Genomic DNA, 19,178 nt, shown 5'->3' with positions numbered 1-19,178 from the left:
GAGATGGGGTTACACTTTAAGAACTTCTTTTCTGAGTTTCTAATAAGTGTTGTCGTAACTTTGTAGGTAGGAAGGATTTCAATGGAAACAATCCAAGATGGCGCCTGTAATGAATGGGATATCGGTCCGACATCTGATATCGGATCGGATAATGTGAAAACCCACTAACGCGACATGTTCGATGTTCACTTGTTTCCGACTTACTTACTTAAACCTTACCTATATAGCTTTATTCATTAAAGTCATATTTTTACAGCTGGAAATGGTACAAATCGAACCCGACACGGAAGACACGATGCTAGACCTGACTAGAGAACTCTTCAAGTCAGTCATGTTCGCGATAACCGACATGGAGACTTTTCAACCGCGGCCGAAAAGAGTCACGGTTGTCGCTCGGGTGTACAGACTACTTGGAGTTAGGAGTACTACACCGCAGGAGCTGTTTTCTAGGAAGGTATGTGCCTTATCAGAGATCGGACAACTGCCGGCCTATCAAACTTCCAATTTTATCACTTATCTGTGGATAAAGTATCCGTCACGCTTTGGCAAGTATGTCAGTGTGAGAGTGACAGATATCTTATGCACGTGGATAAGTGATAAAATTGGAAGCATAATACGCCGGCTGGGCGTCATTCTAAAATTATTCCGAAAACGTCAGACAAATGACGCCCAACTGTCCGATCTCTGCTTATAGTATAGTTGACAATGTTTTCATATTTATTCTGTTATGTTGGTTATTGGAGACATTTAAGAGTGACAGTAGTCGCTCGTGTGTATAGACTTCTTGGAGTTAGGAGTACTACATCGCAGGAGCTGTTTTCTATGAAGGTATGTGCCTATAGTAGACAATGTTTTCATGTTTATTTAATTATTTTATTTTATTTTATTCAGCATGACAGAGAAACCAAGGCACTGTTAAAATACATAAATTATCCCTATATATACGTAACGGGAAAAAGTTAACATACAATAAATACTAATAAGGCACAGAAGAAGGTCGAACATCCATCATCTCGCTGAACCTCAGACATTCATCACGCAACCATCCATCTACTAGTAAACACATCACATTCAGGCGCTGATGCGAGGAGTGAATTCAAGCTGTGTAATTATAATTGTTATATTATAACTAACATGGACACATTTCAACCGTGGCCGAAAGAGTCACAGGGGTTAATAGACTACTTGGGGTTAGGAGTACTATGCCACAGGAGCTGTTTTCTAGGAAGGTATGTATGTATCTGATACATAATAAGAGAAAATTGTTTAAATTTCGATATAAGAATTGCAGGGTGCGCGACAGTCGCCACAGTCTCTTGGCTGTAGTGGCAGGGAGATGGGATAGTGCACTTGTTAGGCACTGGACCTCCCAACATCTTAGTTTAAGTACTAACATAGTAATTTAAGTATTTCTGTAACTAACAAACTATGGATTGTATTGACCGAAATAAATGATTTTTATTTTTAATGTAAAAAGTCTAATTTGTCACGTTTGTTACTTTTGTTAAGGTCACTTTTTTAATGCCATAGGTGGCAAACGAGCAGACTGATGACAGCAGACTTACCTGATGGTAAGCGATCACAGCCGCCCATTGACTTGAAGTTAACACTTAAAAATTCAGTACGATAAGACGTTCTTCGAAAAAAGTAGTCAGCAGGTAGTCAGTATTCAATGGATGATCAAATCGTTTCCATCAGGCAACTCGATTGCTTTTTGCCACTTCAGTAAAAAAAAAATGAGTGGGGTGTTTTTGTTTATGGTCAACAGATCGAGAGCGGCAACTACACTGAGGCTTTGGCATTGGCAGAGGAGTTTGGACTAGACAGTGACTTGGTGTACCAGCAGCAATGGCGCAAGAACCCAGTTTCCACTGATGCTATTCAAAAATACCTGGTAAGTAACATAAGACATATGTAACTCCGTATAGACAGCTACAGTCTAAGAAAAAAACGTACCTCAGAACCATATTAGAAATAGGTATGGTGGCCTAGATAGCGTTACACCTTTGGGGGACGCTCGGCTAGATGGCGCTAATATTAATATTTGACATTTTAACACATATCAAGCTAAGAATATTATGGGCCAAATTGTCAAAACTGAGGTTCAAAAGTTTTAAGCTTGTGTCCAGAGATGGCAGTCTATGCACTGTGATTACAAATTTTCACTTTGACAGTAACGTCAGTAACTCTATAATACTTGATCCTCTTTGATATAACTTTTAAGGTTTTGAAAGCTTATGGTGTTGTACAGTATGGCGAATTAGCCACTTTCCGTGTTTAGCAGAAACACATTGATTTACTGCGACATAACGCATATTGTTTCGTCAGCGACAGCCCAAACATGTATATATGCCCATTGTATGTTGCTTGAAAGCAGTCGCTGTGGCCGTATCTGTCGTGGAGTTATTATGTTGCTATGCCCTTACAGGATTCATGTGGAACTGTAATAAACGTAAGAACTGTATACTTACATGAGTGCAATAAACAAATTGAAACTTGAAACTATATAGACATAACATATATTAAATAAACGGTTCATTACTTTTCTACGCTTTAGCTACTAGTGTCTATCATTTGACTACGCGTCATCCCGTGACTCTGCCCATCCTCATCTGTAATAATATCATAACTTGTTATTACATGGCGACCTTGCCAGGATAACTTTTGATCAACTTAGACGCCGAGAACCTTATGATAAATAATTGTGTCGCTTAACTTGGGTAAATCCATTGTGCTTTAAGGTTGAACACATAAAAAATGTAATATTGATCTCTTACAGCAGAATGGATTTAAGGTACAGCGGGGCAAATCTCGACTGGAGGGCAAATGTAACTGGTCCATTTTTTCCATGTTTTACAATGTTTGCATTATTAAATAGAGTGTCCACCGGTTTTTATATGGTAGGCGTGTTCAGTGGATACATGTAGAATTCAACATCATAGTGTAATAATGGAAAAAATGGATCAGTTACAATTGCCCCCCAGTCGAGATTTGTCCCGCTGTACCTTACCCAAGTTTGAAGTTAAGCGACACAATTACAACATATTAATAGTTGCGGTTTGTTTAAACAGAGCAAAGTATCGAAGAAGATCTGGGCGGTTCATCAGTGCGTGGATCGACTGCCAGAAACCTTGCCAGCCGCCAAGGAGCTTCTACACTTCGGTCTCAAGTTGACCAACGAGGAGATACTTAACGGTGAGATGTACCTTTTTCTATTGTAACATTTGACCCAGTTAAAGGTACTATTTATACTCATTTACTACTAACAGACATGAGCTATCCTCCAATAATTGGTCCCGTGTTGTGAGGGGTTAAGAATTTCACCACCCCCTTTGCCCTTTGAGGCCTTTTGAGGCCGGCAACCTGTCACTGCAATGTTACAATTTCGATTTCTTTCAACCCCTTTTTGCCAAGAGTGGTACTGAAACTTTAGTAGTTCATGTGCTCTGCCTACCCTTTTATGGGATACAGGCGTGATTATATGTATGTATGATCCCTGAAATCTTAACCAACATCATCGGTCCACCTTGTTAGAGAAATTACTTTCGCGGTTCGCTTGGTCGTCAAGCAAGGACTTTTTTGCCTCGATAATCATTGGATTGAAAAATATTCTGAATATGTAATTTATTATAAACTAAAATAGATACCATACACTAAAGAAAAAAAAACGATCAAGTCCACTGGTGGCGAAGCCGGGAACCTCGCGGTCGAGGTGGTGTAGCGCTTTATCACGTCAGCCGCGATAGCTGGAGACCCGGCTTCGATTCCCGGCTTCGCCACCAGTGGGCTTGATCGCTTTTTCTTTTTCTTTATATAGTAAAAATATTTAATAAAATAATTTTATTTGTTCCCTACATGGATATCATTTATTTCCAGAAATAAATAAGGACAGAGAGGAGAAGATTGATGACCCAGATTTGATAGAGTTGTCAGACTTGAACGCGTACACTAGTGAGCTACTCCGATGTCGGCATGTCATGTTGTTCTACCGGCAGCGCGTCTCGCTCTATGAGGTGAGGATAGGACTGAAATCCGTCAATATTTCCGACACTTATTCATAATTCATAATTTATTGCATAATAATCATGTGGTACAAGCAGGTGTTACAATAAGGTAAGTTCACACATGAACCCTGTTAGGGCACAGCAAGTATTCCTTAAAACTAAATTACAGCTAGGAAGTGCAGGTACATTCATAAAAATTACAATTATACTTGTCAAGATTCAATACGAAAATAAGATGTATGTGTATTCTTCTTCTTCTTCTTGTTCGTACGTATATAAATATCTTTATATCTTTCAACTGCCCGTGCCCGTGTGGTGACGGGTTAAGAATTTTACCATCCCCTTTCTTCCCGTGGGTGTCGTAGAAGTCGACTGTGGGATAGGGGTTAAATTGTGGCGTAGGCGAGAGGCTGGCAACCTGTCACTGCAATGTCACAATTTTCGTTTTCTTTCAACCCCTTTTTGCCAAGAGTAACACTGAAACTTGAGTAGTTCATGTGCTCTGTCTACCCCTTTATGGGATACAGGCGTGATTGTATGTAATATGTTGTATGTATGTATTTTTCAACTTATTACTTTATTTATTTATTTCTTCCAACTAATTTTTAACCTCATTCTTTCTACTTTTAGCATAAACTTAAGAGCAACCCACCTAAAACATTCTAGGTAGCGTAATTCGAATCTAACACATAGGTATGTAGCAAAAACAACAAAGTATGTACACAAAATGGGAATTTACAGAAATTAGCACAAAAACTTTATACAACACGTCGGTAGTCGGTACACATTCCCTACCGGACAAAAAACGGCGCTCTAGTCGCGCTAGGTACGTCAGAAGCCGGTCGTAGTTTATAACCACAACATATAGTTTTTATGGTGAGAATCCGCCCGGCGGGTTTTCCGGCATCTGAGTAAATTCACGAGTGCTCTCGTGGCGAGTTCGCGGTTCCGAAAGTGTTAATCGATTTAATTTCTCCAGGCGATCCTCCGTTGCGAGAAATCCACCTACGTGAAAGACGAATACGACCGCCTCCGCGCCAACAGCCTCGTCCACAGCTCCGTCGAGCTCGCCAAGGAGGGCCGCATCTCGGCGCTCGCGTGCCTGTGGCCGCACATCCCCGCGGCGGGCGGGCAGCTGGCCGTGCTGGCCAGCCTGCCGGAGACGAGCTGCCCGCGCCGCTACCGCCACCTGCTGCCCGCCGCTCCCGGGCCAGCGCGCCGCCCCAGCCCGCGGCCCGAGGACTGCGTCGGCGACTGGTGCAGGAAGGAGGGCTTCAGGTTAGTCGAGGTTTTGGACTTTTTTTACAGGTTTTAGGAGTGGGTCGGATAGATTCTGACCTATTTCTTTGTAGCTTGAAGAGGTGGACTTTTTGGAAGCGATACGATCTGAACCCTGTGTGGTGACAGGTTAACCCTTAAATGCGTAGTGATGTATATATGCATCACGCATTTTTTACTCTATTGACAGCATGTCAGAATTCAAATTTGAATAAATCTTTGCCAAAATCATGCATTTAAGGGTTAAGAATTTCACCACCCCCTTTCTTCCCGTGGGTGTCGTAGAATGGGACTATGGGATATGGGTTAAATTGTGGCGTAGGCGAGGGGCTGGCAACCTGTCACTGCAATGTCACAGTTTCGTTTGCTTTCAACCCCTTTTTGCCAAGAGTGGTACTGAAGCTTTGGTAGGTTCGTGTGCTCTGCCTACCCCTATATGGGATACAGGTGTGATTGTATGTATAATTGTATTGTATGTACGATCTAAATGTAGAATCTTTGGTCTTCTTAGGAAGGTGAAGAGTAAGTTAAGAGATCCATAGATCTCGTCAAAGAAGGTGACTTAGAAGGAGATTTTTCGGTTGAGTATTGTATCGAGCTTTGGGACTTTTTCGACAGGTTTTAGGAGTCTATTTCCACATGTTCGGAAGGGGTGGACTTTCTTAAAGCAATAATTTCTAAATGAAGAATCTTTTGGTCTTCTTATGATATAGAAGGGTGAGTCAAGAACTCCTTAGATTCTCAAAGAAGGCTGCATAGAAGCGCTTACTTGCCTCTGGAGGAGAAGGAGGGCTTCAGGTTAGTCGAGTTTTTGGGTATTTTTGACAGGTTTTAGGAGTTGGATGGACAGATTCTGACCTATTTCTTTATAGCTTGATGAAGTGGACTTTCTGGAAGCAATACGATAATATGAACTTACAAATAATCAAGTCAAAAATTCTTATAAAACTCTATTTTGCTAGTGGCACAATTTTCGTTTTTCATTTGTGACTAGTCTAGTGCGTCATTATTTTAAGTACCTATTATTTCTTTTGTTGACAGATCTATTTGGAGCTCGAACTGGTCTGAAGACAGCTCGCCAGACACCGAAACTGCTGCCAACGACGATATATCCCAGTGGTATGTCTACTTCTTACAACTTCATCCTCTATACCGTCACCCTAGTTCACACTCGTACTAAGTATGCCGAAAAGAAGGGTTGTAATAAAGACCTTATACTCAGGGATCGGAATCGGTTTCAAAATATCGGTTAATATTGTTCGTAAACAGTTCAAATTTCTGTTCTGTCATTAACCGGTAATCTACAATAACGTTTTGACAGAGAACAAATCAATTTCGGTTACCTGTATTCAAGATGAACAGAATTTATTTCGTTCCGTGAAGTTTATTGAACGGGTTAATAAAATAAAATGACATGCTGTGTCAAGTTTGACAATAAATTTATTTACATATCTATAACAGCCTCTTCAACCAGCAATACACTGATATTGCACCTTTTTATTGTGAAGTTATAAATCGGTATGTCAGACATTGACTATCCCACATTGAGTAATTATTAACATAATTACTAAAAGTTATCCCACCAGGCGGCGCCTGTGCAAGTGTCTAGCCATGTCACTGTCATTCATATGTGAGAGAGAGAAAACAAATATCATCTTCTCTCTCTCACGTATGAAATTCTTCATCTGTGCAATGGAAGGACGGGACGGCGCCATCTGTCATAACTTTTGAGTGTGCCTCCTCATTAAATGCAATAATTGATACCTTTAGCCAGAGACTTCGGTAGAAAGAGGTTATATTTATTTATTACATTTTAACTCGAAATTATGAAAAAAAAAATCATATTTTATTGTACAAGAAAAGAAAATAAACACCGTGGGCCTGAATAACCCAAAAGATTTTAACCACATGCATTTTTGATGTAAAAACGAAAAATATTCTATGACTTTTTTATTTTTTTGTGTTTTTTTACTCTTTTTGGATGTATTTTCACATAAAAAAGTAAATGTTAATTTTTTGAAATGTTTTACTTGTCACATAATCTGCTTAAAACTACTAGGAATCACATTACACAGTGTAACAACATTAATTTTTAAAATCTAAATTATAAAATGCAAACATGGAAAAAGCTTGCCCACTACGAGGATCGAACCCGGTACCTCCATATTCCTAGTCCATGTCCCAGTAGCACGCCTAACGAAGACATTTAACTGTCCGTCGGCGGAAATAATTCGTGTATAGGCGAATTTTGGCATAGTTGTAGGGAATGGTGTTCTAATCCACATACTCAAGTAGCCCTTTCCGCGCTGGGCGCTGTGAGGGCTGTATCTGGTCGCGCCCCATCCTTGTGGGGCGGTCTTACGTCGACGTTTTGAGGACGACTGGGATGAGCGAGCGCTGGCCGCGCGGTGGCTTATAAAGGGCTGCGCGCGCGCGCGGGGTAAGTGCGTTTTCACATTATCCGATCCGATATCGGAAGTAGGACCGATATCCCGTACATTTAAGGCGCCGTCTTGGATTTTTGCCTTTGAAATCCTTCCGACATCCGATATCGGATCGGATAATGTGAAAACGCACTAAAGCGGGCTGCTAGTACCGGGCTTATTGAGGAGCGCTTATAGCTCATACTTTTACTACGCGCGTTGGTTTCTTTTTACGTTGCATACACGTTTATGTGATATAGTTTTTGAGTTAGAAGGGGGTCAAATGTGGCTCCAAACGGTTCGTGTAATATTACACACGGTGCTGCTTGCTACTTTTGTTACTTGAACCTGGCTTGACACGCTACCGCGTCTCTATAAGAATAAACGTATTGTTCATAAACAAATGAGTTTATTCCTTTATTGTCCATCTTTTCCCTTCCGTATCTCATGAACGATTGGTCCCAGATAAAAAGTGTATAAGACTTTTTTGTAGAGAATTTTATGAAGATTACTTGTGTTTCAGAACATTTCTTGCTATGTGCCACAGTTTAAGAGTTATTCGCGAAAAACTAAAAAAGGGACCTTTACACTCCCCTCCACCCGTTAGCTCCTCCCCTACCCATCAGTACTTTGAGTATGTGGATTAGAACACCATTCCCTACAACTATGCCAAAATTTGCCTATACACGAATTATTTCCCGCGAGATAGGCTTCATTGAGTGTGCTACAGACCGCTAGACTACGGAGAGAGATTACTGACCGGACCAAATTATTGAACCGTATCGGAGTGCATTTACCTACACCGAAAGATACGCCTTATATACATAACTATAAGGTCCATTTCAAAGATACTTTTAACATAATAGTTTGTAGCTTGACGTCATAAAATTGTCATTCGCACCAAAGTTTCGCTGCCTGCAAATGAGAAAAGAGTCGTTGTATCTCTGACGTTGACATCTCTGACGTAGAAACCGGTTAATTTCGTTCAACAGAAACAGATCTGCTGAAGAACAGTTCTCTCATATTAACCGGTTAAAAACCGGTAACCGAAAACAAGAACACTATTTTTTCGGTTTGACGTCTAGAGCCAAAACCGGTTTGGTTGAAAATACCGGTATCCGATCCCTGCTTATACTTACGCACTATTGTACTAATTACAACATTGTTTATTGTAATTAGTCCAATTGGGAACTACGGTACATACGGTATCGATATTATTCTATAACTTTGTTTTGGTTCGAAGCGCTATGAAACTCCTTTTAATCAAAGATCAATTGCCAAGCCAAAGTGAAACCCACAATTTCTATAAATTGAATTACGAGGAAGGAATAACACATTATTTATTTAAATTTGACAGGTATGAGAAACGCGCGCGCGAGATCGAAGCAAAAAGCGGTCTCGCGTCTCATGCGCTAACTCTCGCCACCATCGCGGCCGAGACTTGTGGAGTAACTGGCCTTGACTCGCTGATCTTCCATCTCCTAACCCTGGATGTATTGCTGTATGACCTGAATGTGGAGGGGGTGACGTTGGAACAGCTGGAGAAACTTAGTGCGCTTGAGACCTGTGGGTTACTCATGAAGATGGTAAGTTCAATGCTGGCCTTAAGAGGTGGATCGTGGTCCAGCTTCAATTTGTTCATATTCTATCTTCTGGAGCCTGGCAGTCCTCTCGCCGACGTCGGCAATGCGGGTTTTTGAACGCAGCGTGGTGTTCCGGATACGATCGGTCCTCTTCACAGCTAGAATACTACGCTCAATAGCCGGTTGGCAAACCTTCAATTTGGACTTCTGACTCTCTGTAAGTGACCACGTTTGAGCACCGTAAGTCAGGACGGGCAGGATACACGACCGTGTCGACGAGTTTTCGCTTCAGTGACAATGGAAAGTGGTGTAATTATTAAATCGAAAATTTTTTGCTTATTAATATTCTTCTATATCATAAGAAGTTAGAATATCATTAGAATTTAGCTCGCTGGTGGAATAGGCATGTAAAAAATAAATATTTATTTTCGTAGTCAACGCCGAAGACCTTTGTAGCAGACCTGAAGCAGTTCGTGATCCCGTTCCTCAAGCGCTACGAGACACTGACGAAGCGCGCCGACTGCGTCGTGCAGGGACTCATGGACTATCTGGAGAGCGTCAGCGTCGACGACTTGTCTTCTATATTACTGGTATTACAACTAAACGACCAATGAGGAGGCACACTCGACGGCTATGACAGATGGCGCCACCCTATTAGTCCATACGTGAGAGCGAGAAGATGATATGTTTTTCTCTCTCACACATATGAATGACAGTGACATGCCTAGACACTTGCACAGGCGCCGCCTGACGGGATAAAATGTCAGTGTGCCTCCTCATTACTGGGATATAAGGCACTGGTCCCACCACTAGCTAGTAAAGCGATGAGCTATCGGCTATTTATGCGACAAAAGATAGTCGTTGCCGTGTAAACAAAAGAAAGAGATGTATTATAGCTGAGCGATGAACTATAAAATAGTCAATAGCTCAGCTATAATACATCTGTCACTTTTATTTACACGGGAGCGACTATCTTTTGTCGCACAAATAGCCGATAGCTCATAGTTTGCTAGCTCGCCGTGGGACCAGTGCCTAAAATCAAATGAAAAAAAATCATAATCAAAAACATTTGTTCAGCAAGTAGGCCACAGGGGCACTTTTACATGTCAATAATTACAATAAATAGTAACCTCCTTATTCATAAACGTACTTTAAAGTTATCAAGCAGATAAAGTTCCTTTGTCCTTTTCTATCACACTAATACGTCGGAAAGGGACAAACGAACTTTATCGGCTTGATAACTTTAAAGTACGTTTATGAATAAGGGGGTAAGAATTTAACTAAAGTACAAAGTTACTATGATTAATAAGAGATGTTAGAGATGTATAGTCTCTAAATGTCAAATAAATAAAAATCAGCAATTCTCAAAAAGTTTGTACATTTGGAATACATCTTCAATATTCATAAAACAAATGTTTAGAAAGGCGACAAAAAAGGAAAGTTTGATCCTAACTTGGACCCTTGATTGACCTTGCATCGAAATACCGGGACCTCGACAAAAAACACGATTTATATCCCGGTCAATATAATTCTAGCAAATGTGAATTATTCAAAATTTTTCAACCAAAGAATTATTACTACCTGTATAGCAAGTGTTTGTCTTCCTTTATCAAAATAAGTTTTTTCTAACCCATTTATTTCCTAGGTACTACAATCTCCCAACGAGTTTGAGCTCGACGTCCGCACGCATTTAGATCTGGCCGAGAAGTGCTTGTACGCGTACAACGGTACGGAACAGTTGGACAAGGCGTGTGACTTGCTTGACACAATATTAAAAGAAACGTGAGTAAGATTCATTCTGAATTCCTTTCTATCGTGTATGCCTGGCGGATACAGTTCAGCGAAGAACGATCGAACGTCACTGTTGAATCGGACTTGACTTCAGCAGGCGATTGCGTAGGAGACAGTTGACGTGTAGTTAATGAAAGCTAGAACTTATTCTCGGTCCGTGTAATTTATAAAAGTCATTTATATGATGAATTTTTGTTTTCAAACGTTCATCATTTGGTTTTGACGACCGGACTGGCTCAGTCGGTAGTGACCCTGCCTGCTAAACAGCGGTCCTGGGTTCGAATCCCGGTAAGGGCATGTATTTGTGTGATGAGCACAGATATTTGTTCCTGAGTCATGGATGTTTTCTACGTATGTAAGTATTGTGTGTATTTATCTATTTTAGAATGTATATCGTCGCTTAACACCCATAGAACAAGCTTTGCTTAGTTTGGGGCTAAGTTGATCTGTGTAAGGTGTCCCCAATATTTATTTATTTACTAGCTTTTACCCGCGGCTTCGCCCGCGTAATAAAAGTATTCTTATTGAAACGTTTACAAAAAATAAGATTTTCATTTGGATCCGTAGGTTTCTTTGTAGGTACATCTGTCCGTGATTACTTCGATTAAGGTAAAGCGGGACAATTCTCGACTGGGGGGCCATTGTAACTGATCTATTTGCTGTACGGTCAGCCAAGAAAGTGGTTTACCACTTTTCGACTCTATTGATCGAAAAGTGGTAAACCACTTTTTTGGAACGTTTATTGAAACGTTTACAAAAAATAAGATTTTCATTTGGATCCGTAGGTTTCTTTGTAGGTACATCTGTCCGCGATTACTTCGATTAAGGTAAAGCGGGGCAATTCTCGACTGGGTGGCCATTGTAACTGATCTATTTGCTGTACGGTCAGCCAAGAAAGTGGTTTACCACTTTTCGACTCTATTGATCGAAAAGTGGTAAACCACTTTTTTGGAACGTTTATTGAAACGTTTACAAAAAATAAGATTTTCATTTGGATCCGTAGGTTTCTTTGTAGGTACATCTGTCCGCGATTACTTCGATTAAGGTAAAGCGGGGCAATTCTCGACTGGGGGGCCATTGTAACTGATCTATTTGCTGATCGATCTCTCTCTATTGATCGAAAAGTGGTAAACCACTTTTTTGGCTGACTGTACCTTACACATATTACTATTGTTTTAAAAGAAATTCTTGCAATGATTGTAGAATTGTTACACAGCGATCACAGCGTAGGTAGTAGGTACGAATATGTTAGTATTTTACCTATATAAATATTTATACTGGGGAAACTTCATACAACCCACATAGCCAGTATCTCGACGCTATGGTCGGTGGGTAAAAAGTACTTGCTTGCATTGTCGCTTACATTTTTTTCCCATTTTACTTATACTTATTGCAAACGTAAACATATAAAAGGCAAGCAAACAACGATCTTCTTACAGCACATTGAATGTAATAGTTATTACGGATGCAGGATACTCGCCGATGCCTACTTACTAATCCCTTCGCACTGAGCCACCTGCATTTTACACTGCCTAGATATCAATTGCCGACCGATTAGTCCGACCCCAATCCCTATTCTTATCCCCGACCCTATCTCTATTCTTGTCCCCATCTCCGTCCCCGTCCCGTCCCTGTCCCCGTCCCTCCCCTATACCTATTCCCGTCCCCGTCCCCGTCCCCGTCCCCTATCCCTATCCCTGTCCCTGTCCCTGTCCCTGTCCCTGTCCCTGTCCCTGTCCCTGTCCCTGTCCCTGTCCCTGTCCCTGTCCCTGTCCCTGTCCCTGTCCCTGTCCCTGTCCCTGTCCCTGTCCCTGTCCCTGTCCCTGTCCCTGTCCCTGTCCCTGTCCCTGTCCCTATCCCTATCCCTATCCCTAACCCTATCCCGTTCCAGTCCCTGTACCTGTCCCTGTCCCTGTCAAATTATCGTGCTAGGAGGTGAACTTCCTCTAAGGAACTTCCGTGTCTTTTTGAAATCTCTTGAACCAGAAGTAAAGATAAAAACTAAACCTATACTTATGGCTATTTTGGATATTTTAACCCTATTGCACAGCAACAGGGGAGAAAATTTCTTTTCCACCTCATTAGATTTTAAAATCGTTGTATTTATCGTGTTCAGCGACCCGATAAACCATAAAAACGATACCCATATTGTGTTTTTGACTTTACCCCCTTTGCACCCCTTTAGGGGTCAAATTTTCAAAAAACCTGAAACATGTATTTAGTCATATGTCTTTAGGAATCCTCCTATGAAGTTTTGAATAAAATAGTCAAACTAATCTTGTTTCCCCATACAAACTTTGAACCCCCATTTCACCCTTTTAAAAGGAGAAATTTGAAAAATCCTTTCTTAGTGCTCCTCTACGCCATATAAGGAACCTATGTGCCAAATTTGAAATCTCTAGGACCAGCGGTTTCGGCTGTGTGTTGATATATTATGTCAGTTAGTCAGTCAGTCAGTTTCTTCTTTTATATATTTTTTGATATTTAAACCCCACATTGCACTACAACAGGGGAGAAGATATTTCACGTTAGATTTTAAAAACGTTGTATTTATCGTGATCAGCGACCCAATAAACCGTAAAAACGATACCCATATTAGTTTATTGACTTTATCACCCCCTTTTCACCCTTTTAGGGGTTAGATTTTCAAAAAACCTGAAACACGTCTTTAGTCATATGTTTTTAGGATCCCTCCTTTGAAGTTTCGAATAAAACAGTGAAACTAACATTGTTTCCCCATACAAACTTTGAACCCCCATTTGACCCCCTTAGGAGGCGAATTTTGAAAAATCCTTTCTTAGTGCTTCTCTACACTATATAAGGAACCTACGTGCCAAATTTGAGATCTCTAGGACCAGCGATTTCGGCTGTGCGTTGATATGTCAGTCAGTCAGTCAATATCTTCTTTTATATATTTTTTTGATATTTAAACCCCATTGCACCACAACGGGGGAGAAGGTATTTCACTTCCGCCTCGTTAGATTTTAAAAACGTTGTATTTATCGTGATCAGCGACCCGATAAACCATAAAAACGATACCCATATTGATGTTTTGACTTTATCACCCCCTTTTCACCCTTTTAGGGGTTAAATTTTCAAAAAACCTGAAACACGTATTCAGTCATATGTCTTAAGGAATCTTCCTGTGAAGTTTCGAATAGAATAGTCAAACTAATCTTGTTTCCCCATACAAACTTTGAACCCCCATTTGACCCCCTTAGGAGGTGAATTTTGGAAAATCCTTTCTTAGTGCTCCTCTACACTATATAAGGAACCTACGTGCCAAATTTGAAATCTCTAGGATCAGCGGTTTCGGCTGTGCGTTGATATGTCAGTCAGTCAGTCAGTCAGTCAGTCAGTCAGTCAGTCAGCTTCTTCTTTTATATATTTAGATTATTTAAAATAAATTTGTAATTACAAGCGGCCTAATACATAATATAAGTAGTTTGAAGCAAATTCGGCGACCGCTTTAGATAAACGACGGAGTGTAATTGCCGCTTTACTTGTTTTTATTTTTATTGTAGAGATGGAAGCATTTCTGAAAGCGAGCTGATCCGCCGATGCGCTGAATTGGAGAAACTAGTCGCAGCGAGTAGTCTGATCAACTGGAGAGGGGTCCGGGTCACCGTTCAGGAGCTGAAGGAGATGCCACGCGATAAGGAAAGGGCCAGGATGCTGCTGGCCAGGGTGGCTAGAGACAAGTAAGTGCGCCTGAAGGGGAGTAAGCGTTGAGCTAGAGAAGCCAGTGATAGTATAGCCTCATAAATAATAAGAGATAAAGTAAATACCCAGAGACAAGGAGCGAGCGAGAATGCTGCTAGCCAGAGATAAGTGATTATATTTGTATCTGTGTCATCGTAACAATGGATGTTCTGCTATATGAATTTAATGTGGAGGGTGACTTTGGAACAGGGAGAAGCTGAGCGCGTTGGAAACCTGAGCTCTGCTTATGAAGATGGTAAGACTTACCATCACATGACAGGCCTTTAGAGGTGGACCGTTGAACTCAACAAATCATTTCATCCGTTCGAAAGCTACGATGCCACAGACAGACAGACCGTCGTTTTTGCGTCGGGGGTTAAGAAAATTCTGAATATTTATATTTCAGGAACCGCGAAGAGAAATGGTCGCAGCAAGAGTGGGAGAAACTGCTGAAAGATTTGCTCGAGTTGCAGTCTACTTTACTGAACTGTGTCAGCAAGGAGGAGGTTTACGAGGTACGATATTATTAATAACTAGCTTTTACCCGCGGCTTCGCCCGCGTAATAAAAGTATTCTTATTGAAACGTTTACAAAAAATAAGATTTTCATTTGGATCCGTAGGTTTCTTTGTAGGTACATCTGTCCGCGATTATTTCGATTAAGGTAAAGCGGGCAATTCTCGACTGGAGGGCCATTGTAACTGATCTATTTGCTGTACGGTCAGCCAAGAAAGTGGTTTCCCACTTTTCGACTCTATTGATCGAAAAGTGGTAAACCACTTTTTTGGCTGACTGTACCTTACACATATTACTATTGTTTTAAAAGAAATTCTTGCAATGATTGTAGAATTGTTACACAGCGACCACAGCGTAGGTAGTAGGTACAAATATGTATGTATTTTACCTATATAAATATTTATACTGGGGAAACTTCATACAACCCACATAGCCAGTATCTCGACGCTATGGTCGGTAGGGTAAAAAGTACTTCCTTGCATTATCGCTTACAATTTTTTCCATTTTGCTTATACTTATTGCAAACGTAAACATATAAAAGGCAAGCAAACAACGATCTTCCTACAGCACATTGAATGTAATAGTTATTACGGATTCAGGATACTCGCCGATGCCTACTTACTAATCCCTTCCCACTGAGCCACCTGCATTTTACTCTGCCTAGATATCGATTGCCGACCGATTATTCCGACCCCAATCCCTATTCTTATCCCCGTCCCTATCTCTATCCTTGTCCCCGTCCCCGTCCCCGTCCCGTCCCTGTCCCCATCCCTCCCCTATCCCTATTCCCATCCCCGTCCCCTATTCCTATCCCTATTTCTATCCCCATCCCCATCCCCGTCCCCTATTTCTATCCCTATCCCTATCCCTATCCCTATCCCTATCAGTATCCCTATCCCTAACCCTAACCCTAACCCTATCCCGTCCCCGTCCCCGTCCCCGTCCCCGTCCCCGTCCCCGTCCCCGTCCCTGTCCCCGTCCCTGTCCTTGCCCCTGTCAAATTATCATGCTAGGAGGTGAACTTTGAAAAATCCTATCTTAGTGCTCCTCTAAGGAACTTCCGTGTCAATTTGAAATCTCTTGAACCAGAAGTAAAGATGAAAACTAAACCTATACTTATGGCTATTTTGGATATTTTAACCCCATTGCACAACAACAGGGGAGAAAATCTCTTTTCCACGTCATTAGATTTTAAAATCGTTGTATTTATCGTGATCACTGATAAACCATAAAAACGATACCCATATTGTGTTTTTGACTTTACCCCCTTTGCACCCCTTTAGGGGTCAAATTTTCAAAAACCTGAAACATGTATTTAGTCATATGTCTTTAGGAATCCTCCTGTGAAGTTTCGAATAAAATAGTCAAACTAATCTTGTTTCCCCATACAAACTTTGAACCCCCATTTCACCCTTTTAAGAGGAGAATTTTGAAAAATTCTTTCTTAGTGCTTCTCTACACCATATAAGGAACCTATGTGCCAAATTTTAAATCTCTAGGACCAGCGGTTTCGGCTGTGTGTTGATATATTATGTCAGTTAGTCAGTCAGTCAGTTTCTTCTTTTATATATTTTTTGATATTTAAACCCCATTGCACTACAACAGGGGAGAAGGTGTTTCACTTCCGCCTCGTTAGATTTTAAAAACGTTGTATTTATCGTGATCAGCGACCCAATAAACCGTAAAAACGATACCCATATTAGTTTTTTGACTTTTCACCCTTTAAGGGGTTAAATTTTCAAAAAACCTGAAACACGTCTTTAGTCATATGTTTTTAGGATCCCTCCTGTGAAGTTTCGAATAAAACAGTGAAACTAACATTGTTTCCCCATACAAACTTTGAACCCCCATTTGACCCCCTTAGGAGGCGAATTTTGAAAAATCCTTTCTTAGTGCTCCTCTACACTATATAAGGAACCTATGTGCCAAATTTGACATCTCTAGGACCAGTGGTTTCGGCTGTGCGTTGATATGTCAGTCAGTCAGTCAATATCTTCTTTTATATATTTTTTTGATATTTAAACCCCATTGCACCACAACAGGGGAGAAGGTATTTCACTTCCGCCTCGTTAGATTTTAAAAACGTTGTATTTATCGTGATCAGCGACCCGATAAACCATAAAAACGATACCCATATTGATTTTTTGATTTTATCATCCCCTTTTCACCATTTTAGGGGTTAAATTTTCAAAAACCTGAAACACGTATTCAGTCATATGTCTTAAGGAATCTTCCTGTGAAGTTTCGAATAAAATAGGCAAACTAATCTTGTTTCCCCATACAAACTTTGAACCCCCATTTGACCCCCTTAGGAGGTGAATTTTGAAAATTCCTTTCTTAGTGCTCCTCTACACTATATAAGGAACCTACGTGCCAAATTTGAAATCTCTAGGACCAGCGGTTTCGGCTGTGCGTTGATATGTCAGTCAGTCAGTCAGTCAGTCAGTCAGTCAGTCAGTCAGCTTCTTCTTTTATATATTTAGATAAAAATAAGAACCGCCATGTGGAATGTTTATTCGACGATCATTGTCCCGATAGTCGTTTCAGCGAACGGTCTCATAGCGAAGAGTCTCTACCAACATCTTAAGAGACTCTCGCTAGGTGGCTGGATCAAGGGCCAGATGCAGAAGGCGGTGATCTTGGACACGGCGCGGATAGTCCGACGGTTCCTCTCTCTGCAGCCCTAACCACCGGCAGCTTGGGCCCTGCCCCGCTGCTGGCGGCACCCTAGGTTAGGTTTTTTATAATGTGTTTATATATTTTGTATTGTTTTGTATGTGGTTTTGTATTTTACTTTTATAATCATATTATAAAAATCCTAGCCTAAGAATTAAAATGAATAAAGAAAATAAGAAATTTTTATTAATTTTACGTTATTATGTCTTCGGTTACCGCGATAGTTACTCATGAAATAAAACTATGGAAACGGATTAAATCGCGTATAACGAATTTACAATTCATCCCGACGTTACGAACACTTTACAGCGTTCGTGGTCAACGGGTGACTGAGGAAAAATTACAATGTGCAAAAGCTACCATACAAGAAATATTAACGAACCAAGATAATTTTACGTTGTTGTTGTATAAAAGGACTCATATAATATTTTGAATTTATGATTTTTAACCCCCGACGCAAAAACGACGGGGTGTTATAAGTTTGACGTGTCTGTCTGCCTGTCTGTCTGTCTGTCTGTCTGTCTGTCTGTCTGTCTGTCTGTTTGTCTGTCTGTGTGTGTGTCTGTCTGTGGCATCGTAGCTCCCGAACGGATGAACCGATTTCGATTTAGTTTTTTTCATTTGAAAGCTGTGTTAGTCGGGAGTGTTCTTAGCCATGTTTCATGAAATTCGGTCCACTAGGTCGCGGTCGGGGGTTTTTTCAAAATTTTAATTTTGTGGTTAGGTTATTGAACATATTGTACATGTCTTAAATAAACAAGTCATTCAAATTCAAACAGAAAAATATGAGAGGATCTCGGATAAAATAAGTGACGTCGCGAAATGCGTTTCAGATTGTAAAAGAGAAATGTTTGAAATTGGACTAATAACTCTAATAAGTATACACAGCAGTGGCGAGGCGTCGATACAACTCGATTTCCTACGGGTTCCCTCAAATTCTCCAGTATCTGTAGAAGTTCATACAAAACATATCCCGAAAACCCCTTTCGGCTTTATCAACGAAAATTTTCACGCCACGCCACTGGTACAGTCAATTACATGTAAAGAGATGTATCCATGTTAGTCTTACGAAATGAAGGAACTTTTAGTATGCAAAAATGATTTATCCTTGCTTCGTGATATTTTCAGTATCCGACAAATCTTACACAATCATCAATTCGTTTAAAGTGCTATAATTATAATAATATAATTTCTTTATTCAGAATT

At 40.6% G+C, this 19,178-nt stretch overlaps 1 protein-coding gene across 1 annotated transcript in view; it reads left to right on the top strand.

Annotated features, from left to right (window-relative positions):
* Positions 1-19,178, top strand: part of LOC125225066 (NBAS subunit of NRZ tethering complex-like) — a 77,407-nt gene that overhangs the window by 9,788 nt on the left and 48,441 nt on the right. The window contains 11 exon segments of the mRNA XM_048128583.1: positions 257-454; positions 1,769-1,894; positions 3,072-3,195; positions 3,877-4,013; positions 4,984-5,282; positions 6,324-6,401; positions 9,063-9,291; positions 9,723-9,878; positions 10,934-11,070; positions 14,604-14,780; positions 15,188-15,296. Of these exon segments, the coding sequence (XP_047984540.1) occupies positions 257-454; positions 1,769-1,894; positions 3,072-3,195; positions 3,877-4,013; positions 4,984-5,282; positions 6,324-6,401; positions 9,063-9,291; positions 9,723-9,878; positions 10,934-11,070; positions 14,604-14,780; positions 15,188-15,296 (1,770 nt within the window).

Source organism: Leguminivora glycinivorella, chromosome 4, assembly GCF_023078275.1.
Source record: "Leguminivora glycinivorella isolate SPB_JAAS2020 chromosome 4, LegGlyc_1.1, whole genome shotgun sequence".
Taxonomy (NCBI): Eukaryota; Metazoa; Arthropoda; class Insecta; order Lepidoptera; family Tortricidae; genus Leguminivora; species Leguminivora glycinivorella.
The sequence above is the reverse complement of the archived record's forward strand: the minus strand, read 5'-3'. Positions and strand labels throughout refer to the sequence as shown.